Consider the following 20748-nt stretch of genomic DNA (forward strand, 5'->3'; position numbering starts at 1 on the left):
ATTTTCTGTCCTTGCAGCCTGACATTGCCAGCTGCTCTGGCCACACAAAGGAAGTCTTGCCAACACCACTGAAAGTCACATCCTGAACACAACAGACTGATCTGCCATGGAAAACACACCCTTGACTTGCTCTGCTAGTAACATTCCTGGATGGGAAGCAACTTGCAGCACACTACTCAGACAAAATGCAGACATCAAGCCAGCACTGAGGTAAGGCCATCATGGCCCAAAGCAGCCACCAGCTGGCTTGGCCCAGCCCTGGAGACAGGTCCCATGTTGGTACTGGATCACACTCCCTGGTGGCACTGCTCCTCACTCCTGCTCTAGGAACAGCTGTGATGATGGCTCAGCTCACCAGAAAGCTGCGCCACCTGCTTCTCATCAATCCTAGTCAGAGGAAGGGCCACCCAACCAGCTGCTCAGAAGAAAAGAACATGCATTGGGCTGCAGTGAAGCAGCCAATATCAGTACAAAGAGCCTAGCAGGCAGGACATGGGAAGGCAGGTAAGGCACAGGGATGTAGACATCCAGGTCGATTTATTACACACAAGAAATAAAATTTCCATTTTAAAAAAATCCACTTGTGGATACTGATGCTGGTTTTACAGAATCGGCCTCATGGTGACAAAATCAAAGTTGTATGACTCTGGCAGGCCCTGGTGCCGTGTGCGGTTGAACCTCCTCCAGGTGAAGACAGGCAGCCCGCCCTGCACTGGAGGACCATTGATGGCAGAGGCTGTGAACGCTGCAGCCAGGCGGAAATCCGACACCTGCAACGAAGGACAGGAACCCGGGGCAAAAGGGCAGCGTGGGGTTTGACACATGCCCAGCCCAGACGGCAGGAACAGCTCCAGGAGATTTGATTACAATAAGGTGAGAGAAGCAAGCAGAGGGAAATGCATACAGGCAGCAATTCCTCCCCTGTGCAGAAGCATCTCCAGCCACACAGCAGCCAGTGCTGAAGGGCAGCAGCAAAGCACAAGCCCACACTTGCCCTCTAGCCCTTGCACTAGCCAGGCTGAAAGAGCCAGTGCATCTGCCCTCAGGACAATCCTCCCTAGGTTTATGGGGCTGCAGCAGGCAGATGAGGGGGGCTGGCCTAAGCTCTGGTGCATTAGGCACTTGGGCCATCCCTTGGGGCATTCAGGGTAATTCAGGAATGGGGAAATGCAGCACAGAGTTAATACTGCTACCCAGACTCTGCCCTGTTCCTTCATTGTCTCCAAAGAGGTCCCCAGCCTGCTCCATCTTCCCGAACTCAGACACTAAAATTGCCTTTAGGGATTCTAACTGAACAGGTTTGGCCTCTGCTCTGGCTTATTTCTTTCAATGCCCTTCTTAGGCCCCTTTCCCCCCCCAGCCCAGCCCATTCCCCTTGCCTAACTGGGGTGACTAAGGCACCACTGCATGCAGTGACCAGACCCCTCTATGCAGCCATTTTCTGCATTCCTCTTGTATTACCCAGCTCTGGAAGCCTCCCATTGTCCACTGTAACAGGCAGCTCACCCAAGTTTGTGCAAGCTGGCTGGACACAGCAATGGAGATACCAAAATAGCTTCCCCAGGCCCATCTTAGCAACCAAACTTGTAATCCAGAAATGCAGCAGGCTGGACCCCACAGGATAAAACATTGTACAGCTTGCCAGCACACCAGGGCTAGACAGCTGCTTACTTGGGCATTGTCCCTCACAGTGAAAATACCATATAACCTCCCCAAAATAAATCATGCTTTCTCTAGGACAGTGGGTGTAAGGATTTTCCCACATTGTGCTAAAATGCAAAGTGATCTTCACCAAACTTTTCAGAAAGCAGTTTTGCAGAGAGGTGGAGCCCCAGAGCAGGGTAGCTCACTAGAGAGCCAGGCTGTTGTAAACGTAAAGCTAGACTGTAACCACATTCCTGTGGGCTCTGGGAGGCAACCACACAGTCCCCATGAACAGGAGGCTGAGGCTGTACAACAGTCACCTTCCCTGAGTGAGCTGAAGACTCATTTTCTGCTGTAAGGCTTTGGGGTTTAACTCCTGAACACCACAAGCTCCCATGGACAGTTGTTTCACACACCTCCCCCTGTATCCTCTGCCACTGTGCCAGGACTGGTGTCAGGGACAGGAAATGAGACTGCAGAGAATTCCCATCTGAAGATGTGCCCAAGCACTAGAACAGCATGAAAACAGGGAACAGACATGCCTGGCCATGCTTGCCCTAGTGCAGGGAAACACGCTACAGGTCTGACAGGAGCACGAACAAGCTGCAGCAAACATTCAGCAGATGTTGAAATGGAGGTAATTTACCTTGGAGTCATAGCAGCCTGCAGGCACTGGTAAAGAAGGATTCAGGTCTTCCCGGCAGCAAATGGTGTTGCAAGGATTGTGTTCAGCATAAGGATCACGCTGATAGTCTGGGGTGAAATGTGGTGGGAAGGGAGGGAAGGAAGGAAGGAAGAAAAGAAGTTAATCCCCTCACAAAAAGCTAATGCCAGGTATTGGAGCCACTAGTAGCTGGGCAACTGCACCCTGTCACATTGCTCTTGTGCTTCTCCCTGGGTACCAGCTACAAGTCAGTGCTCAAGACAGAATATTAAGTAGACAAGTTCCTAATCCAAGGACATACAGCTATTTCTGCATCCCAGGGGCACCACTGCCAACCTCTAACCACAAACAATTGCAGTTCCACCTGATGAAATTCCACATGATGAAAGCTTGTAGAAACAGGAGAGAAAAGCAGAAGAGAAAGCGAAGTGGCAGGTGGAGGGGAGGGGGGGAATGGAGCAATGAATGGAGCAATTGTTTTCCTGTTCTGGACTAAAATAAGCGTCAAGGAGCAAAAACTTAGAGCACCCACTGCACTAACTGCAAGACAGGAGGGGAAGGTAGACAAGTTTCAGTGTCTACAAGCACTCTGCTACTCACAGCTCAGACAGGAACAATACCCACCCTGGGAGAGGCCACCCAAACCTTGAGCCCAGTAATCAGCAAGCTCCCTATAATTGGGAATAAAAATATAGCATCTAAAGCTATCACTAGTTTGAGACAGGCTTAGCCAGAAGTTAATTAAGCTGGGTTTAATCCAGTTAAGGAGAGCCCTGTCAGGAAAACACAACAGAACACTAGCTACTGTTCTGGTTCAACCCCTGCTGGCAACTAAGTACCGCACAACTGCTCATCCACTTCCCTCCAAACCCCACCCCTCATGAGATGGGGAGGAGAATTGGAAAAAGTTAAACTCATGGGTTGAGATAACAATTTAATAATTGAAATAAAGTTAATAATAAAAAATAATAAAAACTAAAAGGGAGAGGGAAGGAGGGAGAGAGAAATAAACCCCAAGAGAAACAAGTGATTCACAATACAATTGCTCACCACCTGCTGACCAATGCCATGCCCATCCCTGAGCAGTGATCAGCCCCTTCCAGCCAATTCCCCCAGTTTACACCATAAGCATGAGGTTCAATGGCATGGAATATCCCTTTGGCCACTTGAGGTCACATATCCTTGCCATGCTCTGCCAGCTTCTTGTGCATCTGCTTGCTGGCAGAGCATGGGAAACTAGAAAGTCCTTGACTTAACAACAACTAAAACATTAGTGTGCTAAGTAATGCTTAAGCTATCAACATTATTCTCATACTAAATGAAAAACACAGTACTGTATTAGCCACTAAGAAAATTAACCCTACCTGCAAAAGACCATCTGTCTGAACATGGAAAAAGACATTAAGTTTTACACTGAATTCTCTGGTCTGATCTCATCTAACAGTTGCTTAGGCTGTAAGCAACTGTAGGTGATGGGAGTCCACAGGGTCTCTTGGAGTACTCTCTCTTGGAGTCAGAAGCTTTCTGGAAAAGTCATACAGCAAGCCCATGGCCCTTGCTCTTGATAGAGCAATTTTAACTCAGTTTCCTACCTTGAAAATAAACTTGTGTTATCTTTTTGCTTTGTGTGTATTCTGCATTTAGGGCAATATAACTGATCTGCATGTGAGGCTGCAGCTTCCCACCATAATCCAAGAAATAAAAGTAACACTGCTTATTAAGATCAGCTCCACAGTACACAAATATGTGTCTTACTGTTGTATCTCATGATGTACTTCATGCTTTCCAAGTTGGTCACCTTGCCCTGGTCTCGACGGAAGATTTTTGCTCTTGGAGCAAGCTCATAGGAGAAATCCATGCCGTACTTGACAACGTATGATGCATACCCACTGAGATTGTAAATCTTTTCATGGAAAGGGATATTGTATGAAGGCCAGTAACCTGCCAGAGACAAACCCCAATCTGTTAATCACGTAGGAAAGCTGAATGCTTTTGCTTATATCAGAAAATAAACAATTTTCCATGTTGCACTGCCTTAGCAGCATGTCCAGGAACACAGAAAACTGGTTTCAACACAGTAAGGCAACAGTAACTGGCATGACAGGGGTTGACTCCCAGTGTAACACCCCTGGAGACTGAATGTACCCAGGCAATCCACCCCCAGGCTCAGGACTCATCCTGCAAAACAGCTGAGATCAGACCTGCAGGAGCCCAAGATGAACATGCAGCATGGCCACAGCCCTCTTGCAGAGGTTTCCCTGCTGGACCTCAAAGGACTGCAAGATCATTTACCTCCACCAAACTTCAGTGAGAGGCTTGAAGTCACTCTGGTTTTGCCCCCTTCCCATCTCACCAATGGAGAATAAGACACCACGCTGATATGTCAGGGATGGACTGACACACACAAACACACACAGAGCACAGAGCTACTCAGGGTGAACAGGAGGCAAGCCAGCACACACACACGTTTTATGCAGTGGGAGTTGCACACAGTGATAAAGAAAGATGGAGGGATTGCTGCACATTTGCCAGTAGCTGTCTTTGAAAGTTAAGAAGTAATTGATCAGCAGAGCAGAGCCCTGTTCTAACTTTTCCAAAAGCAATTCTGCAGTTTTGTTAACTCTTGAAGAACAAAGGTTGCCAGGCAGAATTCCAGAGAAGAGTTTTAGTAAGTGACTTAAAACTGCCTGAAACAAGACCACTGTAGAAAGCTCTTGTAAAGAGCCAGGAGACCTTCCAGGTCACAATCTGGATGAAGGAAGTCCCAGAATTAGTAAGAATAGATACCTTAACATAAATTTTTTTCTTATTTTTTAGGCAGTGAGTATATAACATGAACGAGGCCCAACAGTAGCACACTTTCAAGTTCTCTCCAAAGCACTAACATTCCCTGTTGCTCATTCTCAAAGTGCACACATCAGGATTTGGCTTAGAGATTTACTGTCTAGGCACTGGTAAATGCAGTGCTCCACGTATTAACACTAACCCAGCACAATGTGAAGAGTCTGGCTGTAAGATGCTCAAGAAAATCAACTGGGAGCAATATATGCAAATACAAATCAAACTTCCTGAAGGACAGATATGCACTGGAACACTGCCTGGGCAGAGGCCTCTCACCAATTTGGGTCCTGCCTAGGATAGGGAAGACAGGAATACCCTGTCTGCTGGCATTTGCTTACGTGACCTAGAGCCTGCCTGAAGGAAATAGGTTGTGTACAGGCTGTGTTGTAATACAGTCATCTTCCAGAAATGAGCAACGTGCCAGCCTCTAACGACGCAGGCTGGAGGATATGGATACAGCAGCTTCCAAACCAGTGGGGTTTAGCTGAGATTCAAAAGGTGCTATTGGCTCACATGAACACAGTGCATACAAATGACCCCTCTCTCTCACCTGGAAAAACTTTTTGTTAAAATTGCTAAAACAGAGGAAGCTATTGAAGTTCTCCTCCAGCAAGAGCTCTTCTGTGTCTTGGGCTCTGCAAGACTGCAAATCACATGCAGAGAGCACAGCAGCCAACCTAAGCAAGGCTTTACCCACGGGCTGCTGTAAGCCAGTGAAACCTGGCAGGGTGCACAGGGACAAAAAACAAGCCGAGAGAGGATGTAAGATTGAAAGGGCAGGGAGCGGGATGACATGAAGGCAGCAAAAATTCCCTGAATCAAAATGCTTCCCTGCTCTGCCCATTCAGAGCAAAAGACATCAGCAATATCGAGAGACAGAGCAATGAGAATATTGTACATATGGTGGAAGACACTGAGATCCCACATTTTGCTCTGATGTATTGCTTTTGAGGTATTACTCATTTATCATCAAGAAACATGAACTGCAACCTACTCCTGTGACCTATTCCTTCACTGGAGATAGAGTTGTCCCTCCCTCACCTCCTGTAAAGGATTCCTGAGTTTTCTCTGTCAACATGCAGAAAGCACCTGAACATCTTTGCACCTGAACATCTTTGCCTGGAAAGGGCAATGTAAGAGATGCCTGGTTTTGAGAACTCATCTGCATTGGCCTACAAAACAAGATGACAGAAGCCGTAAAGAAAAAAATCTTTCCATTTTCAAACCTGTGTAAGGAAATGCTTCCTTTTTCCACAGTACTACAGCAATACCTGCCTTTGTTCACCTGAGATTTCAATTCTCATTCTCTGTTGTTTCTAGGTTTTTGCTTCAAAGAAACTTAAAAAGCCAATGCAGGTGGCAAACTCCCTCTGACCAAACTAGAGTGTTCAAAGTGCATTATCTTTGGACACCAGCTACAAGGCAATGATGGAGTGTGCCAGGGTCAGCTATTCTACAAACACTTTAGGACAGCATTGCTCTTGAGAAAGGTAAACCTCCTTCACCTGAGCTGCTCCAAGCACCTGGGAAGAGGGCAGGGGCCTCCAAGGGACTTGTCTGGTGTCCTGCATGGCATGGAGGAGTCCAGATCTGCTGCTTACAGGAGCAGTGCTGGCTTACAGCAGCTGAGGTCTCCAAGACTGCACTTTGGCAGTGTTTAGCCCACCCTGTGTGCTAATGGCTGTCCTCCGAATGTTCAAACTCCCAGAGACTGACTGCTCTGTTATGCAATACACACAAGGTACATTTAGGTATCTGGGAAAAGACATACTGTAGGTCTAAAGTAATGTGTAACCTCTATTACATGCTGCCACCTTTGAGAACAGAGCAGCCACAACATCTCAGAGGGAAGAAGTGGTCATTGTGTGCCCAAGCCCAGGAGCTGGGCTCAGTCCCATAGGGAATGAATGCCACCCAGCTGCTCCAAAATCACTGCCAAAAAGGAACTTGGGGTACCTGCCAAGCCTGGCCTATCTGCACAGCTATAGCACTGCCATGATGGGGTTGCGATCTATCACATATGCGAGCTAGAGGGTCTCTAACAAACAGCTTCTTTGTCCATACCTCATGCACAACACAGCATTGAGAAGCCCAAGGCAAAAGAAGCCAAAAGAGCCAAAAGATGCATGACAGAGACAGAGGACTTTTCCAAATTACCAATAAGAAATATAATATAAAACCATACTGACAATGTGGCAATGCCTAGAGTAAGCCAGAACTTTCCAGAAGAAGCTAGACACAAGGAAAAATTTCAAAGGGAAACAGTCCCAGTTGCTAACATAGGTAAATTTCTCGTCATTTTGATGATGAGTAGTTCATCAATTTACCTCCTCAGCATGTGGTTAGAGGAGGGAGCACAAAGCACCAGACACACTTAAAACTCAGGCTTTTTGTTGCTGATGTAAGTGTTTAGTAAACACTTGTGAATTAACCTGACAGTGAGTGTTTTGCTTCACGAAGATTTTTGTTTGTTTTCCATCAAGTTGTTGCTAGTCTTGCTAGGAACTTAAAGAACCTTTTAAAGAGCAAATATTTGTCAGGAAACAGAGATACAGGAAAGTTCAGGAGATGAATTTAACATAGAACTTCTTTCATATTCAAAAGCTCATCTTCTTGCAGGGTGACCCCCTCAACAACCATTTCAAGTAGCCCACAGCATCTGTTATTTAATACTGCTCCAAACAGATCTCACATTTTCCCTCATCAGTCTCTAAGACAGGACAAAATAATGCCAGAAAAAAGGCAAGGAGGCAAACAAGCAAGGAAGCAAAGTCTATTTTTCCCTCCTCTGCTTCTAGGAGACACAGATGCTCACTGCATTGCTGCCACAGCACACTGGATAAATGAATGCATTGCAGTTGACCCAGATACAGAGGGATGCTCAAACAAAGCTTTCTGAGGGTTGCTCACACAAAGCTTCCTTACTTTAAACTCAGAACTAGTGTTCAAACCCTCCCCTGGAACAAAGCACAATTCTCAGTTCGCATAGAGATGGTTGTCCTACGCCAGTAACTACTATAGGATCTCTTACCTTTCCGGAGAACGTTTGTTTGATCAGAATACTCCACAAGGGTTGGGATCTGCTCAACAATGTACAATGCACCATCATCAAGGCTCCTCTGCAGCTTGACCTTCTTCAGGTCTAGAACCATGTACTGATTGTTGTAGGTTCCTGGGTATGAGAGCAGAGAGTGTTACACGTCCTGCCAGGGGAAGGAAACGTGTACAAGAGGTAGAGGGAATCACCTGTTTTCCTAAGATGCATATGAAGGTGTACTTACCAGAGTTGCACTTGGAGAAGGTCTCTGCCCAAGTTCTGCCATCCTTTGCCATCATGTTGGCAATGCGGACCCTCTGCCAAGCTAGCAAGGATTCAGGCACCACTTGCTTAATGAGGGTTTCATTGAAAACACTGTTGGTAGTCTGCAACATTACCAGGCCACTGCCTAGTATGTAAAAGTCATCCAGGGACACCAAAAAGCCTTAAACAGCAATAACACAAAATTTGTTATCTTTGTGAACCTTTGATATACTCATAGAACAAAACAGATAGAGAAGCCATGAGGATATGAATGAGTCAATGCACGTGTGTGTGAAATCAAACTGCACAAAGATTAAAGATGAGGAGGTAACTTCTGCAAGAGCTTCAGGCCCACCTGTCAACACAGTTTGCAATGAGAAACTGTGTCACACTTTCGAGACACCCAATTCTTTGTCTAATGCATTTGCTTTGTGCTTGTATGCCAAGCTTGGAAGCTTCTCCATAAATCAACCTATGTCTTCTGCTGAGGATTACATACACTAAATGCCTAGAATGTTTGTTTCTAACAAATAAATGAACTAAAAAAATCTAGAAACTCAACAATGAAAACCAAAGCAAAGTACAAACTCCACAAAGACATTTTCATCAACCAGTTTCGTATTTTTACTCTGTAAAGACAACAGAAGTTAATTTAACTAATTTGAAGTAAACCCCTTCTGTATTAAATCAAGCAGAAGAGTCTTCCTTCTAGTTTAACCTTTTACCATCTAAAGTATTCTTAAAAGCATCTCCAAGAAACAGATACCTCTTAAATCATAACCCACATCCTGTGTATGAGGAGAAGCTCTACCTACTCCTCTTTCTGACATGTTGTCACTGGGGTTTTTTATGCCTACGAGCTCTGCAAAGTCAATACAGTGATGGATCTGTGGGCAGGATTCCCTCCCAGGTTACATGCCAACAGAAGTACTAGGTCCAGTTGCAAATCCTTCACCAGGAGGTGGCATACAGAGCTGCAAAGGTCAGCTATGCCTTGGATAGCATGGGGACTACTTGTACAGCAGAAATAACTTGGCTTTTAGATTACTCAGCAGATACATGGCTGCCAGGCTGGGGAAAAAGGTTGTTAACTGAGCTCCAGATGGCGAAGTCATAGAGAGCCTAGACTCCTGTAAGGAAGTTTTTAATAGTATCAGGTCTTCAAAGAGTACAAAATGCTCAATGTTGTGCAACACCGTAATTCTTGAGTTCCTCTGAGAAAGCCTTCTACAGCAGGCTTTATTAGTGCACTCTGCAAACAAAGGTCACCCACCTATGACAGCAAAAAAGACAACCCAGCTCTGCCTCCTGTTCCTGCGCTTTTATCAAAAGGCAGACCACCTTCAAGCAAAAGTAATGTTTAAGGGCCCTATTTCAGCAAAATTTCTTTAAAGTTGCAAATTCTCAAATTAGAACAGATCCAGGAAAATACACTTTGTAGTCACCTGTTCTCTAAAAACGTATGACTATAGAATAGACAGAGAATCTTGGCAGCTGGTGTTTTACGCATGGAGAGAGAGTCAATTATGTACATTATGTACATGAGCAGCAGAGACCTCTCTCAAGTAAGTAAGGCAAGAGGAACACCCTAAACCTGGCTCTGCCAGTGTATTTTATACAAAGGCATGGGATACTCCAGCAACAAACTGCTGCACAACAAGTCAAGCACTTGCCCAAACAGAGACAAGAAATGAAATTGTTAAACAATTTTGATGTGAATTGAGGATCAGTTCCTGTGGGTGACAGTGACAAGTGTCCTACTTTAAAACAAACCAAATAGTTTCTTTCTTCGATTTTAATCAACAGCTGAGATAAATCAGAAAAACTTGACTCAAAACAAGTGCTAACACAAGGAATGATGCTGAATTAACTGGAAGTTGAACTCTGTAATTCGAATAAATTGCAAAGCTCAGCTAAGCTGAAAAGAAGGGGATTTCCTTCTGGGCCTTAGTATTTACCAAGTTTTATCCTGCAGTGTTTTATAACATAACATGCCCTCCATGATACACCATCACTAGCCTAATTATTCCAAGATGGCATATACCGTTTTGATTTAAGGCACAGGCAACTCTGAAACAAAGGAAAGCTAAAACCAAAGCACCAGGTTTACCCACAGTAAAGACATCCACAAAAATAAAACCTGGGTAGAGAAGTCTAGAGATATCAGCAGGTATTTGATATCCTCTTGTGCCATTCTTCTCTTTTTAAGTGTGTATGAGAATCCGTTGTAATTGAAAGTTACACTCACTGTACACTTCTATTTTTTTTCTGTAAAACCATCTCTGTAAACCCACCTCCCATTTTTGTCAGGAACACTCAGTCAATTTTTTTTCTTTTTTTTTTTTTAACCTCTCCCTCCAATGAACCTGACAACTCCTACATAGAAACAAGCAAAAGTACTTCTCATTGCATCTTCTGGATCTGAGCCATTTACATTCAGTTTCCAAACACCACTGGAAAACTGAAGTTTCCAGAGTCTGGAGTTTCACTCATCATGACATTAATCAGCCAAGCAAAGCAAAGTATTTTTTGCAATGTGAGCCAGTGTTCTCCAGAAAGTCAGCACATCAAAGAGCATGTGGGTGGCAGCACGTTCCTGGCAGCTATTGTTCCTAAAGAGGTAGACTGTTGCTTTCTGAACCAGACAGCATCAGCTTTTTTTTGGTGTTTTAAAAGGTCACAGTGCTCATTCAAGTGCAGACAGGGTCAGCATTACAGGCTGGAAGTCAAAGTGATGAGGTCTAGCCCACCTCTCAAGGATGGGAGTAGCTCCTGGCTGAGATGCCCAATGCTCTGGTGTATAAACACACTTGAATATGGGAAAGTAGAGGTATTCTCTGGATTAGCAGAGAATCAGCAGCTGCTTCTCCTGTCAAGACTGAACACCCAACAGCTGCTTTCCTGCCACTTGCACATCTCTCCTAGGCACTAAGAAACAGGACATCCCACACTATGGCTCTGGTCTCTCGTCTCCAAACTTCACCAGACACTTTGCTTTGCTTCCCTCCAGGTTTTAAACTGATGTTGCAGGAAGCAGGGAAGCAGGAAATGGTCTGGCAATACCTCATGAGTAAGCTGGATCCCTGAGAACAAGAACTACCACCCTTTTCCATGGTTTGTTCCTCCCAGCTCTTCCTCAAGCTGCGGGGAAGGATAATGCTGTACTAACACCAGATTACTTCGAAGCAGGAGACGCAAACTACCACTCTCTATTCCTGCCTTAGCAGCAGATGTGTAGCCATCCATCAAGACAACTTGTGCCATCTTACTCCTATGTCACAGCCTAGTGGAAGCAAGAAAGATCCCAACAGTGGACCAGAAGAGGAAAAGTAGCAGTAAAATTCTTCAACTCTTCAACTGTTTTGTTTAAACTGCTAAAATCGAATTAACATACTTTAAAAGATTGTGGCTCAGCACAGAGAAAGTAGTTCACTATCCAAATCAGAGTGATTGGTCAAAATTACACACTCCCATTCTTAAATGGAGTTGAAAAGAGCTCCATCCAAATGGATGGAAATCCTGGAAGCTGCAGCCTCCCTGCTATCCAAAGAAAATAGCAAATTTTATCCATTAGTTTGGCTAATTTCTTTGAATGTTTCAATGGGCAGTGTAAAGAAGTGACTGGAGCTGGGGGAAAAGTGGTAGAGAGGGAGGAGACGTGCAGGTTTCTCTCCGATCCACCACTAAATATGTCACACAAAACATAGCACCTACCTTGTCTCTATCATCCCTTTCTTACTACTTCAAATGAGCACAGCTTCACTCAACATTTGTGAGGAACAGCAAGTCTCTGTACAATTTAAGTTCTCTCTGCTATGCATTGATTCACCAGCCACATGAGGTACTTATGTCCAAAGCTTGAAGAAGACATGAAGCTCAAGCTTTCAGTTCAGAGACATTCCTCCTTTCCAAAGGTTCACAGAACTGTCCTACGTGCAGCTCTGCACAAAGACTGTCAAGAGCCTTCTTGTGAAGAGCAGAGTTCAAGTGAGGATTAAGGTGGGTTAGAGTAGGAATGAGCAGCAAGTGAAGAAATCATTCTGCAAAAACAGAGCTTACAACTCCTGTTAATTCCCACTTGACTGTGCCTCTGCAGCACTATGGCTGCTCTGAAGGAAAGAAAGCAGCAAAGAGAAATATGCTGTTAACAATGGACATTTAAACATGGTGGCAGAATACTGATAACTGCTGGGGCAGCTGGGATGGACTCTAATTCCTGCCTGTCCTCCTACCAGCTTAGTCACAACACAAGCAAAGAAGTGCAAGGCCCTCCAGCTGTACCACAATGCACACCCTAACACACATCATGGTTAGTCAATAGCCTCAGAACCTCTAAACTGAGTCACAGAAAACACCAATTTTTGCAATCTAGTAGGCTGTCTTTTGAAATTCAGTAAATAAAGAAATAATATGGATAGGTTTACTCTGTGATCCCAGGAGAAATCATGGATTTGGCACATTCCTTTTCAGAAGGCAAATGACCCCTTAACTTTTTCTGACACAGCTTTTGGACAGCAGCATAGTTTTACTTTATATCCAATCTTACTGGATGACAAGAATCTTTGAATTACTCAGTTAAGTGTCACTGAAGGCCTGGAAAGACATCTGTCTTTTAATGCTCTCTGTTTCCTCCAAAAGTCAATACTTCTATGTTCACAGGATCATATTACTATTCAGGAGAAATTACTAGGTTGGCCTTTCTTACTGGTTCTTAGTGTCTGTCAGGACGGAGAATAAGAGCAGGAACATTTATGCAGGGAGACATTACAATTGCTGAGTTGAACCATGGCCAGGACCTGCAGAGTCAAATGCTCTGAAAATATCATCTCTCATCATAACATAGAGCAGAGGAATTTGGCAGCTCCCTCCTTCCTACATGATGTCCCTAGAGCATTACTAGGCCAGTGCTTACTCATCCCATGGAAAACTGCAAGTCTGTGAACTACACCCACAGCTAATGCAATTTGCTGCAGTCAATGGACCATGCCTGTCTAGTGCTTGTGATAGCACCCTGTAATCAGGCAGCCAGTGAGCACACTGTGCAAACCACAGGCCTCTCAAACTTCACTGTAGCCATGGGAACTATGCTTTGCAACAGTTCTCACTCAGTTTTGTTGGTAGAAGTACACCTGCCTGCATCACTATGTCAGAATCCATGTGGCAATAGAGAGCTTTAAAATAAGCCATCTCTGCAGACCTCAACACTCTCAGGGAAGCACACTGGAATTTTGCACGCCAATGAACAGACCTAAATCATTTCAGCACAGCAGTAGTTGATTTTCAGGTATCCTGCCACACATGCCTTATCAGTCTCATGAAAACAGAACCTTTGTATTTTCTTATGCAAAGAATCCACAAAAGGAACAACTGAAAGGCATCACCACAGCCATGCACTAAAAATAAAATAATAAATCCTCTGTGTAACTGATCCTGATCCCCAGTTTTGAATCTGCAGCACAATGCAGCACACAACAGAGCCACAATATTGCTAAACAGAGCCACATTCCTGTGAAGTGTAGTGCTATCATCAGTACTTCTGCTGAGAGATATGAGAGCCAGAATAACCTTATGAACATTCATGTGATGAACAGTGCTCAGAAACCTTTGCTTTCTACTAAATTATACAGACTTGGCAAAATTCCTTGCAACAAGAGAGCAAAATCCCCCCAAGGCAATTGCAGGAAACCCAAGCTCTTGAAAAGCTCTTGTACACTTAACAGACATTCAGACTACCTCTATCCCTTCTTCAAATTAAAAATCTCAGTTGTCAGAAAAAGTTGCATTCCTGAGGAGAGATCACTGAGGAGGGTTAGAACCCCACAGAAAAAGGCTTTTTTCAATGTGAAATTAATGCAACTGCTTTTCAAAACATTTTCTCAGTCACAGTCTCACGAGTCCCTGCCATGAAGGACCCTTGCCCTGGTAGTAAGGAACCATAACTCAACAAAGCACATTTTGAAATCATCAACCAATGAAATTTCACGAGAATGAGATAGTCTCATATGGTACATACTTCACTAAAACGTTTTATGAAGATTCTTGAGTGTTTGGATGATATTTTTGAGCTTGAAATTTCACCCTTAAAAACTTATGCAATGTCAGCTCTAAGAAGGAGTAATAGATTTGCTTTGTTTTTCACATTCCCATTTCTTGGTGCTGTTCTGTAGCAAGTACACATATTTTGCCACTTAAATATTACTTGCTGGTGGATTTCTGACATTTGGCCTAATCTTCCCAAAAGAGACTCTAAATATTTTGGCTGGCTACATTACTAACCAAACAAGCATTAAAAAAAAATATTCCCCTCTGCAACAGCTTATAGAGAAGGTGGAAGAAGATGGCAGGGGGGAACAAACCAACAAAACATCTGAAGGCTTCTGAACCCAACATCAAAGCAGCTGATACACTTTCAAACCGGGAGTGTTTGATATTCAGGAATAATCCCATTACAGCATGAGTCATGTCACAGTGGTCAACAGAAGTGCTCAATATTGTTATTTCCAAACATGTGAATGCTGTAGGCAAGGTGAGGAGTTCAACACTTGAGATGACTGCAGACTACACAAGAAGAATTCAAAGCAGCATGTTTGTGCCAGAGGTAAAATATTTAACCACTACTATTCAGAGCAGTGAATGTGATTAAACAACAACAAAAGACAACGACAACAATTTTCAAGACAGAAAATTGAACGTGGCATCTTGTCCTCTTGGAAGCTAAAAGTTTTATGGTAGATTGCAGCCAGTGCTTGTTGAGTTACCATCCATTTCACAGACAAGGCAACTACAAAACAGTAATGTGGCCCCTGCCAAACTGAGTATCTACATTATTTTGATTTTCTTGACTTTACCTGGGTAACTGCTGAATGAGACACGGCCGGTACTGGTGTATGGATCAACTATATTGAAATTCCAATGCTTATATATTCTCAGTGTGGCTGCATAAGTAAACCAGCTAGAATGGGCAAAATATATATTCTCATATCCAGGTAGAACCTGGAAAACAAAAGCAGAAAGATTAATAATTTCAGACCCCATGATATTCTAAATTTTTCTACTTGATAGAAACTGGGATAACTACTTGTTTTAAGTAGTTTGATTAGTTGCATTGTTAAAGAAAGAGCAGGTTCTTGTGTTTTTAACTGTGTACTACATGAATTTCTGAAACCTCTGGAAACAATTCTTCCCCATGTGCTGTTTTCAAAACAAAACACCTTGGGGGTTATTGGGAATACCTGCATCACACAGCATGTTTTCTCCCCCAGTTTCATTTTGAATATTTGTATTCACATATTCAGATCAGATCTTTGCAAATCTATCCAACATTAATTTAAAGCATGCTGTTTCTGTGAGAATTCCACTGGTTCACTCTGAAGTGAAGTACAGAAGTAAATGCAAGTAAATTCAGTTCGAAAAGGTTATACACATATTGATAATACATCTCTTAAAAATATTTCCCTGGCTCTACAATTTATTATTAGCTCAGAAACCTCTTGCTGTAGGCAAATGCTTCAATTAATGTTTCTCAAATTAAGGTGAATACTGTTGCTCTGTGATACATGTAGTCTCCAGATAATGATTAATTAATAATTTTAACTGGAAAATTTAATTGCCACCATGATGCATCAGTCACTTATCTTAAAAACGTGGGGTTTTTTCTGTCATCACTCCCATTGGAAAGCCATTCACTACCAACAGAAAACATCAGCCACTTGCACCCATTTGTTTTTATGTTAGCACTGTCCTTTAGTTTGAGTCATCCTTTTCCTTTTCTCCCTGCCTATTTGCCCACGGTATTTGTAATCATTCACAATATTCCTTTTCAGACTTCACTTCGCTAGATGAAATGAGTTACTCTCTTCCAGTCTCCTCTCCACGGTAGTTCCTCATTCCCTACTCATTCTAGTAGCTTTCCATCATACATGTCTGTGGCTTTGGTCTTTTCCCTCCCCTCAAACCCAAGTGAGAAAAACTGGACACAAAATCCTATGGAGGCACAAATGACTACTCCATAAATTTGTCTTGATCATTGACAAAAGTCCCTTGCTTTATGCACACACAGCATAACACAGGGAAGACTCCAAAAATGATGACTCGTGACACTGCAAATCAACACAGTCACTGGAGATGAAGTTCTGGTGCTCACCTTGATCAGTGCAGAGCAGTGTCCCATATCCCACTGGTATCTCCCATGGCCTCCTGGCTCCCCATTGCATTGTCCACCCCGTGCAGAATAATCAAATAATGCAGGAATAAGGTCCAACAAATCTCCAACTGCATTCAGAAACTGGACATCAAAGTTGCTCAGTGGCTGAGGAAAGAAGAAGAGAGATCACAAAAAAACCACTTTGAGACAGAAAAGCATCAAGACAGCCTCAGTGGTTAGAATTTTTCTTTTGCTCCCAAAGGAAGCTCTTGTATGGTCTATGAAATGCCTACTGACAAGATGCTACTACTACAGATGCTCAAACTCAGTAGGGCACCAGGCACTGGGGAAACCTTCGGGGTCTGGCCCTTGTAGTGGCATTACCAGTGCTACAATTTCTGAGGAAAAAAAGAAGACATAACTGTAACTTATAAAACCTTAGTGTGTGTTTGCAAGCAGAATACCAATCAGTCTGCTGTTAGTGGTACACTGAGGTAAGAGTAAGATTTTTTGTTTATCTAGATGTCTTTGAAAAGTCTTACACTAACACTCTTGGGAGCCCTTGAATGCTTATAAATCTGCAATTTAAGATATCCTCAGGACTGAGGAGGAAGAAACAAATGAGGGAAACAACATTAACAATATAAATCAAACTAGCTGAAAAAGGCAAGTCAGACAAAAGGAACTCTGCTATGTGCTTTTGATAACTCCCTATGGTTGGAGCTAGCCAGGGTTAAGAGGGTTAACTACACACAGCTGGTTGTGCAACATGCTCTTTAGAACCTCTTCTTACTTTGCCTCTGCAAAAATAAGAGCTTAATAGTGGTTTAACCTCAACCTTCAAATACTGTTTTCTAAATCTTTCCTGTTCTTGCTTTCACTGTGCCTTTAGTTAAGGCAAGGCTTGAGGAAAAGAAGTCAGAACACACATTGCTGTAGGGCTGTGAATAGTAATTTTAGAATGCCACATAATCATATAGCAAAGAAACACATGGCTTGCAATATAAATCACTGTTATTAAATCAAATAGGTGACCTCTCTACAAACCCCAATAAAGTGGGACAAGGAAAAATTAAACAGCATCAAATTAATTTACTTTTTATTCAGAAGGCTGAATGCCGTGTTATTCATCTGCTGTTCTGGCAGAGAGAATAACCAACAGGAAAACCAGAAATAATGTAAACTCCAGTCCATGTATCCCATGGGAAGGAATTAAACCTTCCCCCAGTGCTTACAGAGACTAGCAAGAGAAATGAGCCATTCTGACAACTAAAACCCCTCATGGCAGAAGGCCCCCATAGCAGCTATTATTTGAGGAAGACATCCTAAATAAACTTTCATGTCTATTTCATTGCTTTAGTTCATCATGTTTTTGCTGTAAGGATCCAAAGATCCAACATCAAGAGAAGTGTCTTTGAATAGTTTTAAGCAGCTTAGAGGTATGAAGCATTTACTAACCAGTCACAACTTCTATTTCATTGGAATGGATATAGAGAGACTTGGCACTGTTTTAACACCATTTTCCCCCATCCAGCTGCACTGAAAACCCACCACACAAGAAAAAAAAAAAGCTGTTTCCCATTGTCTGATTCACTCAGACATTACTGTAGAGTACCACCAGGAAGGGAGCAAACTGGCTTGCATATGAGCTTGCTCAACCAGCCCCAAGACATTTTAATTGTACTTGACATCCATTTGCTACCACTCACTATTCTTCATAAAACCTGCCTTCACTGTAATACCTACAAGCAGCTACACTGATACTCCTACAGCATCAGTCAGAATTGCCTGTGTGTTTTAAAAAAGTTTCACATTTCTGTACTTTCTTTCAGTCACTCCAAGTCAAAACATCTGTAGCTTTTAGGAAGTCCATTTAAATTAGAACAAAAGGGCCAAGGAATGATGCTTTCTGAACAATAGGCACAGAAAGGTGTCCAGAGTGCAGGAGGAAAGACGCACTCAAAGCACGGGTTATGCAAATTGCTAAGGCATTGGGTGGGATTAGGTTGCTGACTGCCAAAGCCAGCCAAAATATCAGAGATGCAAAAGGGGGACTAGGTTGTTAAGCATCCCCTAGGGTTCATTTTTTAAGCATCCCCTAGGTTTTCATTTCCCTTTAGAGGGCCAAGCAAATTTTGTTCTACTTTATTCCCAAAATTCATTACTCTCCTTGAATAAACCTGGTTTTGTGTGTAAGACTGTCTGATGTGACATCACATAACCACACTGCTTCTCTGGAGTCTCAGTAAAACAATGCATTCAAACAGAAGACACAGGAATCTGTACTGCAGGCCAAATTTGGGAGTTTCAGGAGTGGGCTGGGGCATCTGCAACAACAGGGCTGAGAGCCCAGTTTTGGAAAAACTACAGCTGACTTCTAGGATATATAGAGAAATCTTCTCCATGAGGAGTTAATCAGCATCCACCAGCAAGAATTAGACCAAAAAAACTTTGCATCATAACAAGTGCATAATATGGGGCATATTACAATTTTTTGTTATCACCTACTCCCATCTCACACAGCAATGTCAGGAAAACTCCTTGTATACATGGTTTACATCCTGAAGAAGAGTGAATGGATGAGCTAACTGACAAGCAGAGAGGTGGTAAAGCCACAACAAAAGTCCTTTTGCTAGAATGTGTGGCTCCTCCAGGGTACTGTCCTGAACAGCAAAACAAAAAAATCAATTTAAGTTTGAGTTACATCAGAGGTAGGGAGAAATAAACTTACAAAGGGCAGCAGGAAGGAGAGAACCAGCCTTAAAGGCTTGTTTACATGGGACATTAAAATGGACAAGTTATTCTATAACAATTGTTTTCCAGTAACTTCTCCAAGCCTGAGCATTCTCTGTACAAAATAAGGAACTACAAATAGAGAGCTATCCTGGAGTCATTCTAGTATTTAAAACTCTGACACCTCCTTATTCAAGAGTAATATCCCTGTGTAGACAAGCCCAAGATTAATCACAGCGTTGGTAGAGCATTAGGCAGATGAAAAGGCTTTATGTTGTTTGAGTGCCCCTCCCTCAGAAATTGTCTTGACAAAAGGGTTGGGTTTGTTTACTGGATATAAAATGTTGCTAAACCAGATGGAATAATGTCACACTTGAAGATGTATTCAAATTTTGACATCACTCTTAATGATACCTGTAAATATCAAATTCAAAATACAGACATTTACAATGTACATTGTCCTCATGCAGGTCTTAATGGAAGCACCTACCTAAAATAGTCCTCAGGAACACAGACTTCATGCAATAAAAACCTAAAGTTTAGAACAGTACACTACAAAGCATTTGCTTCATAAAGAATAAAAAAAGATATACTAGTGCTACTATCAAACTATTCAAAGTCGAAATTTTCTTCCTGCAGTAAGGCTCAGTTACTTGTGTTAGATACAATGGTCCTACAATATTCAAGTGAAGTAGATGTGAAGTTTAGGGGAGAGGACAAAACCAGAACATTTCAGACTGACTTGTGTGCATATAATACAGCACTCATGTAAGCAGTATCTGGATCTGGTTTCAAACTACCATGCATACTACCAGACAATGCAAAGTCAGACCTGTCACATGTCTTCCTCAAAGTGCACATCAACTAATCCACCAAATGTAAAACTCCAACCACTTGAAAGTTCAAAAAGGTTATGTGTAGTGCTGTTGAGTAAATTTGAAATATGAAATGCATAAAATTCAAAGCAGATTAGCTATGAAACAGCTTGTTTCCATTCTCCTGAGAAGGAAACAGTACTATACAACTTTGCCCAGGGCTCAGCAATCCACAGACTTTGGAAACACAGCTCCTTTTCTTCATCCCCTTTATCTGTTTTAGCCTATTCTTGTCAACCAAACGACTTCTCAGTGTTCAGGAGGGCACTTTGCCCATGTAAGATCATTGATGATGCAGGGGAACATAACTTCAAAACCCATCTCCTCCTCCCCTTCTCTTTTGCATGTCTCTGATATTTTGGGAGTTAAGGGGAAAAGCTTCCCAGCCTTTCTTCTCCAGCAATTATTCTTATTTTAAGCTTAAGACAGTGGGAACAATTGCCCTCTACATATACAGAATAATTAGTTGAATTTAGAAGTACAAATAGCTTTCCCAACAGCAAGTAGAACATCAGAACACCAGGCAACAAAATACAGACTGTCACGT

The 20748-nt window shown here is 42.8% G+C and overlaps 1 protein-coding gene across 2 annotated transcripts in view; it reads right to left on the reverse strand.

The window, feature by feature from the left end:
• Window positions 1–518: 518 nt before the first annotated feature.
• Window positions 519–20748, reverse strand: part of PLBD1 (phospholipase B domain containing 1) — a 37969-nt gene continuing 17739 nt past the window's right edge. Inside the window, exons 5-11 of one of the 2 annotated variants that reach the window (XM_085048024.1) lie at window positions 16594–16758; window positions 15299–15443; window positions 8431–8631; window positions 8181–8321; window positions 4064–4249; window positions 2291–2397; window positions 519–770 (exon numbers count right to left, since the gene is read on the reverse strand). In XM_085048024.1, coding sequence (XP_084904150.1) covers window positions 603–770; window positions 2291–2397; window positions 4064–4249; window positions 8181–8321; window positions 8431–8631; window positions 15299–15443; window positions 16594–16758 — 1113 coding nt within the window. In that variant the 3' untranslated portion in view covers window positions 519–602. The remainder of the gene's footprint in view (window positions 771–2290; window positions 2398–4063; window positions 4250–8180; window positions 8322–8430; window positions 8632–15298; window positions 15444–16593; window positions 16759–20748) is intronic. The other variant, XM_085048026.1, reaches the window with a different exon arrangement.

The sequence above is a fragment of the Lichenostomus cassidix genome, chromosome 1Aa (genome assembly GCF_008360975.1).
Source record: "Lichenostomus cassidix isolate B80296 chromosome 1Aa, HeHo_3.0, whole genome shotgun sequence".
NCBI classification, from domain to species: domain Eukaryota; kingdom Metazoa; phylum Chordata; class Aves; order Passeriformes; family Meliphagidae; genus Lichenostomus; species Lichenostomus cassidix.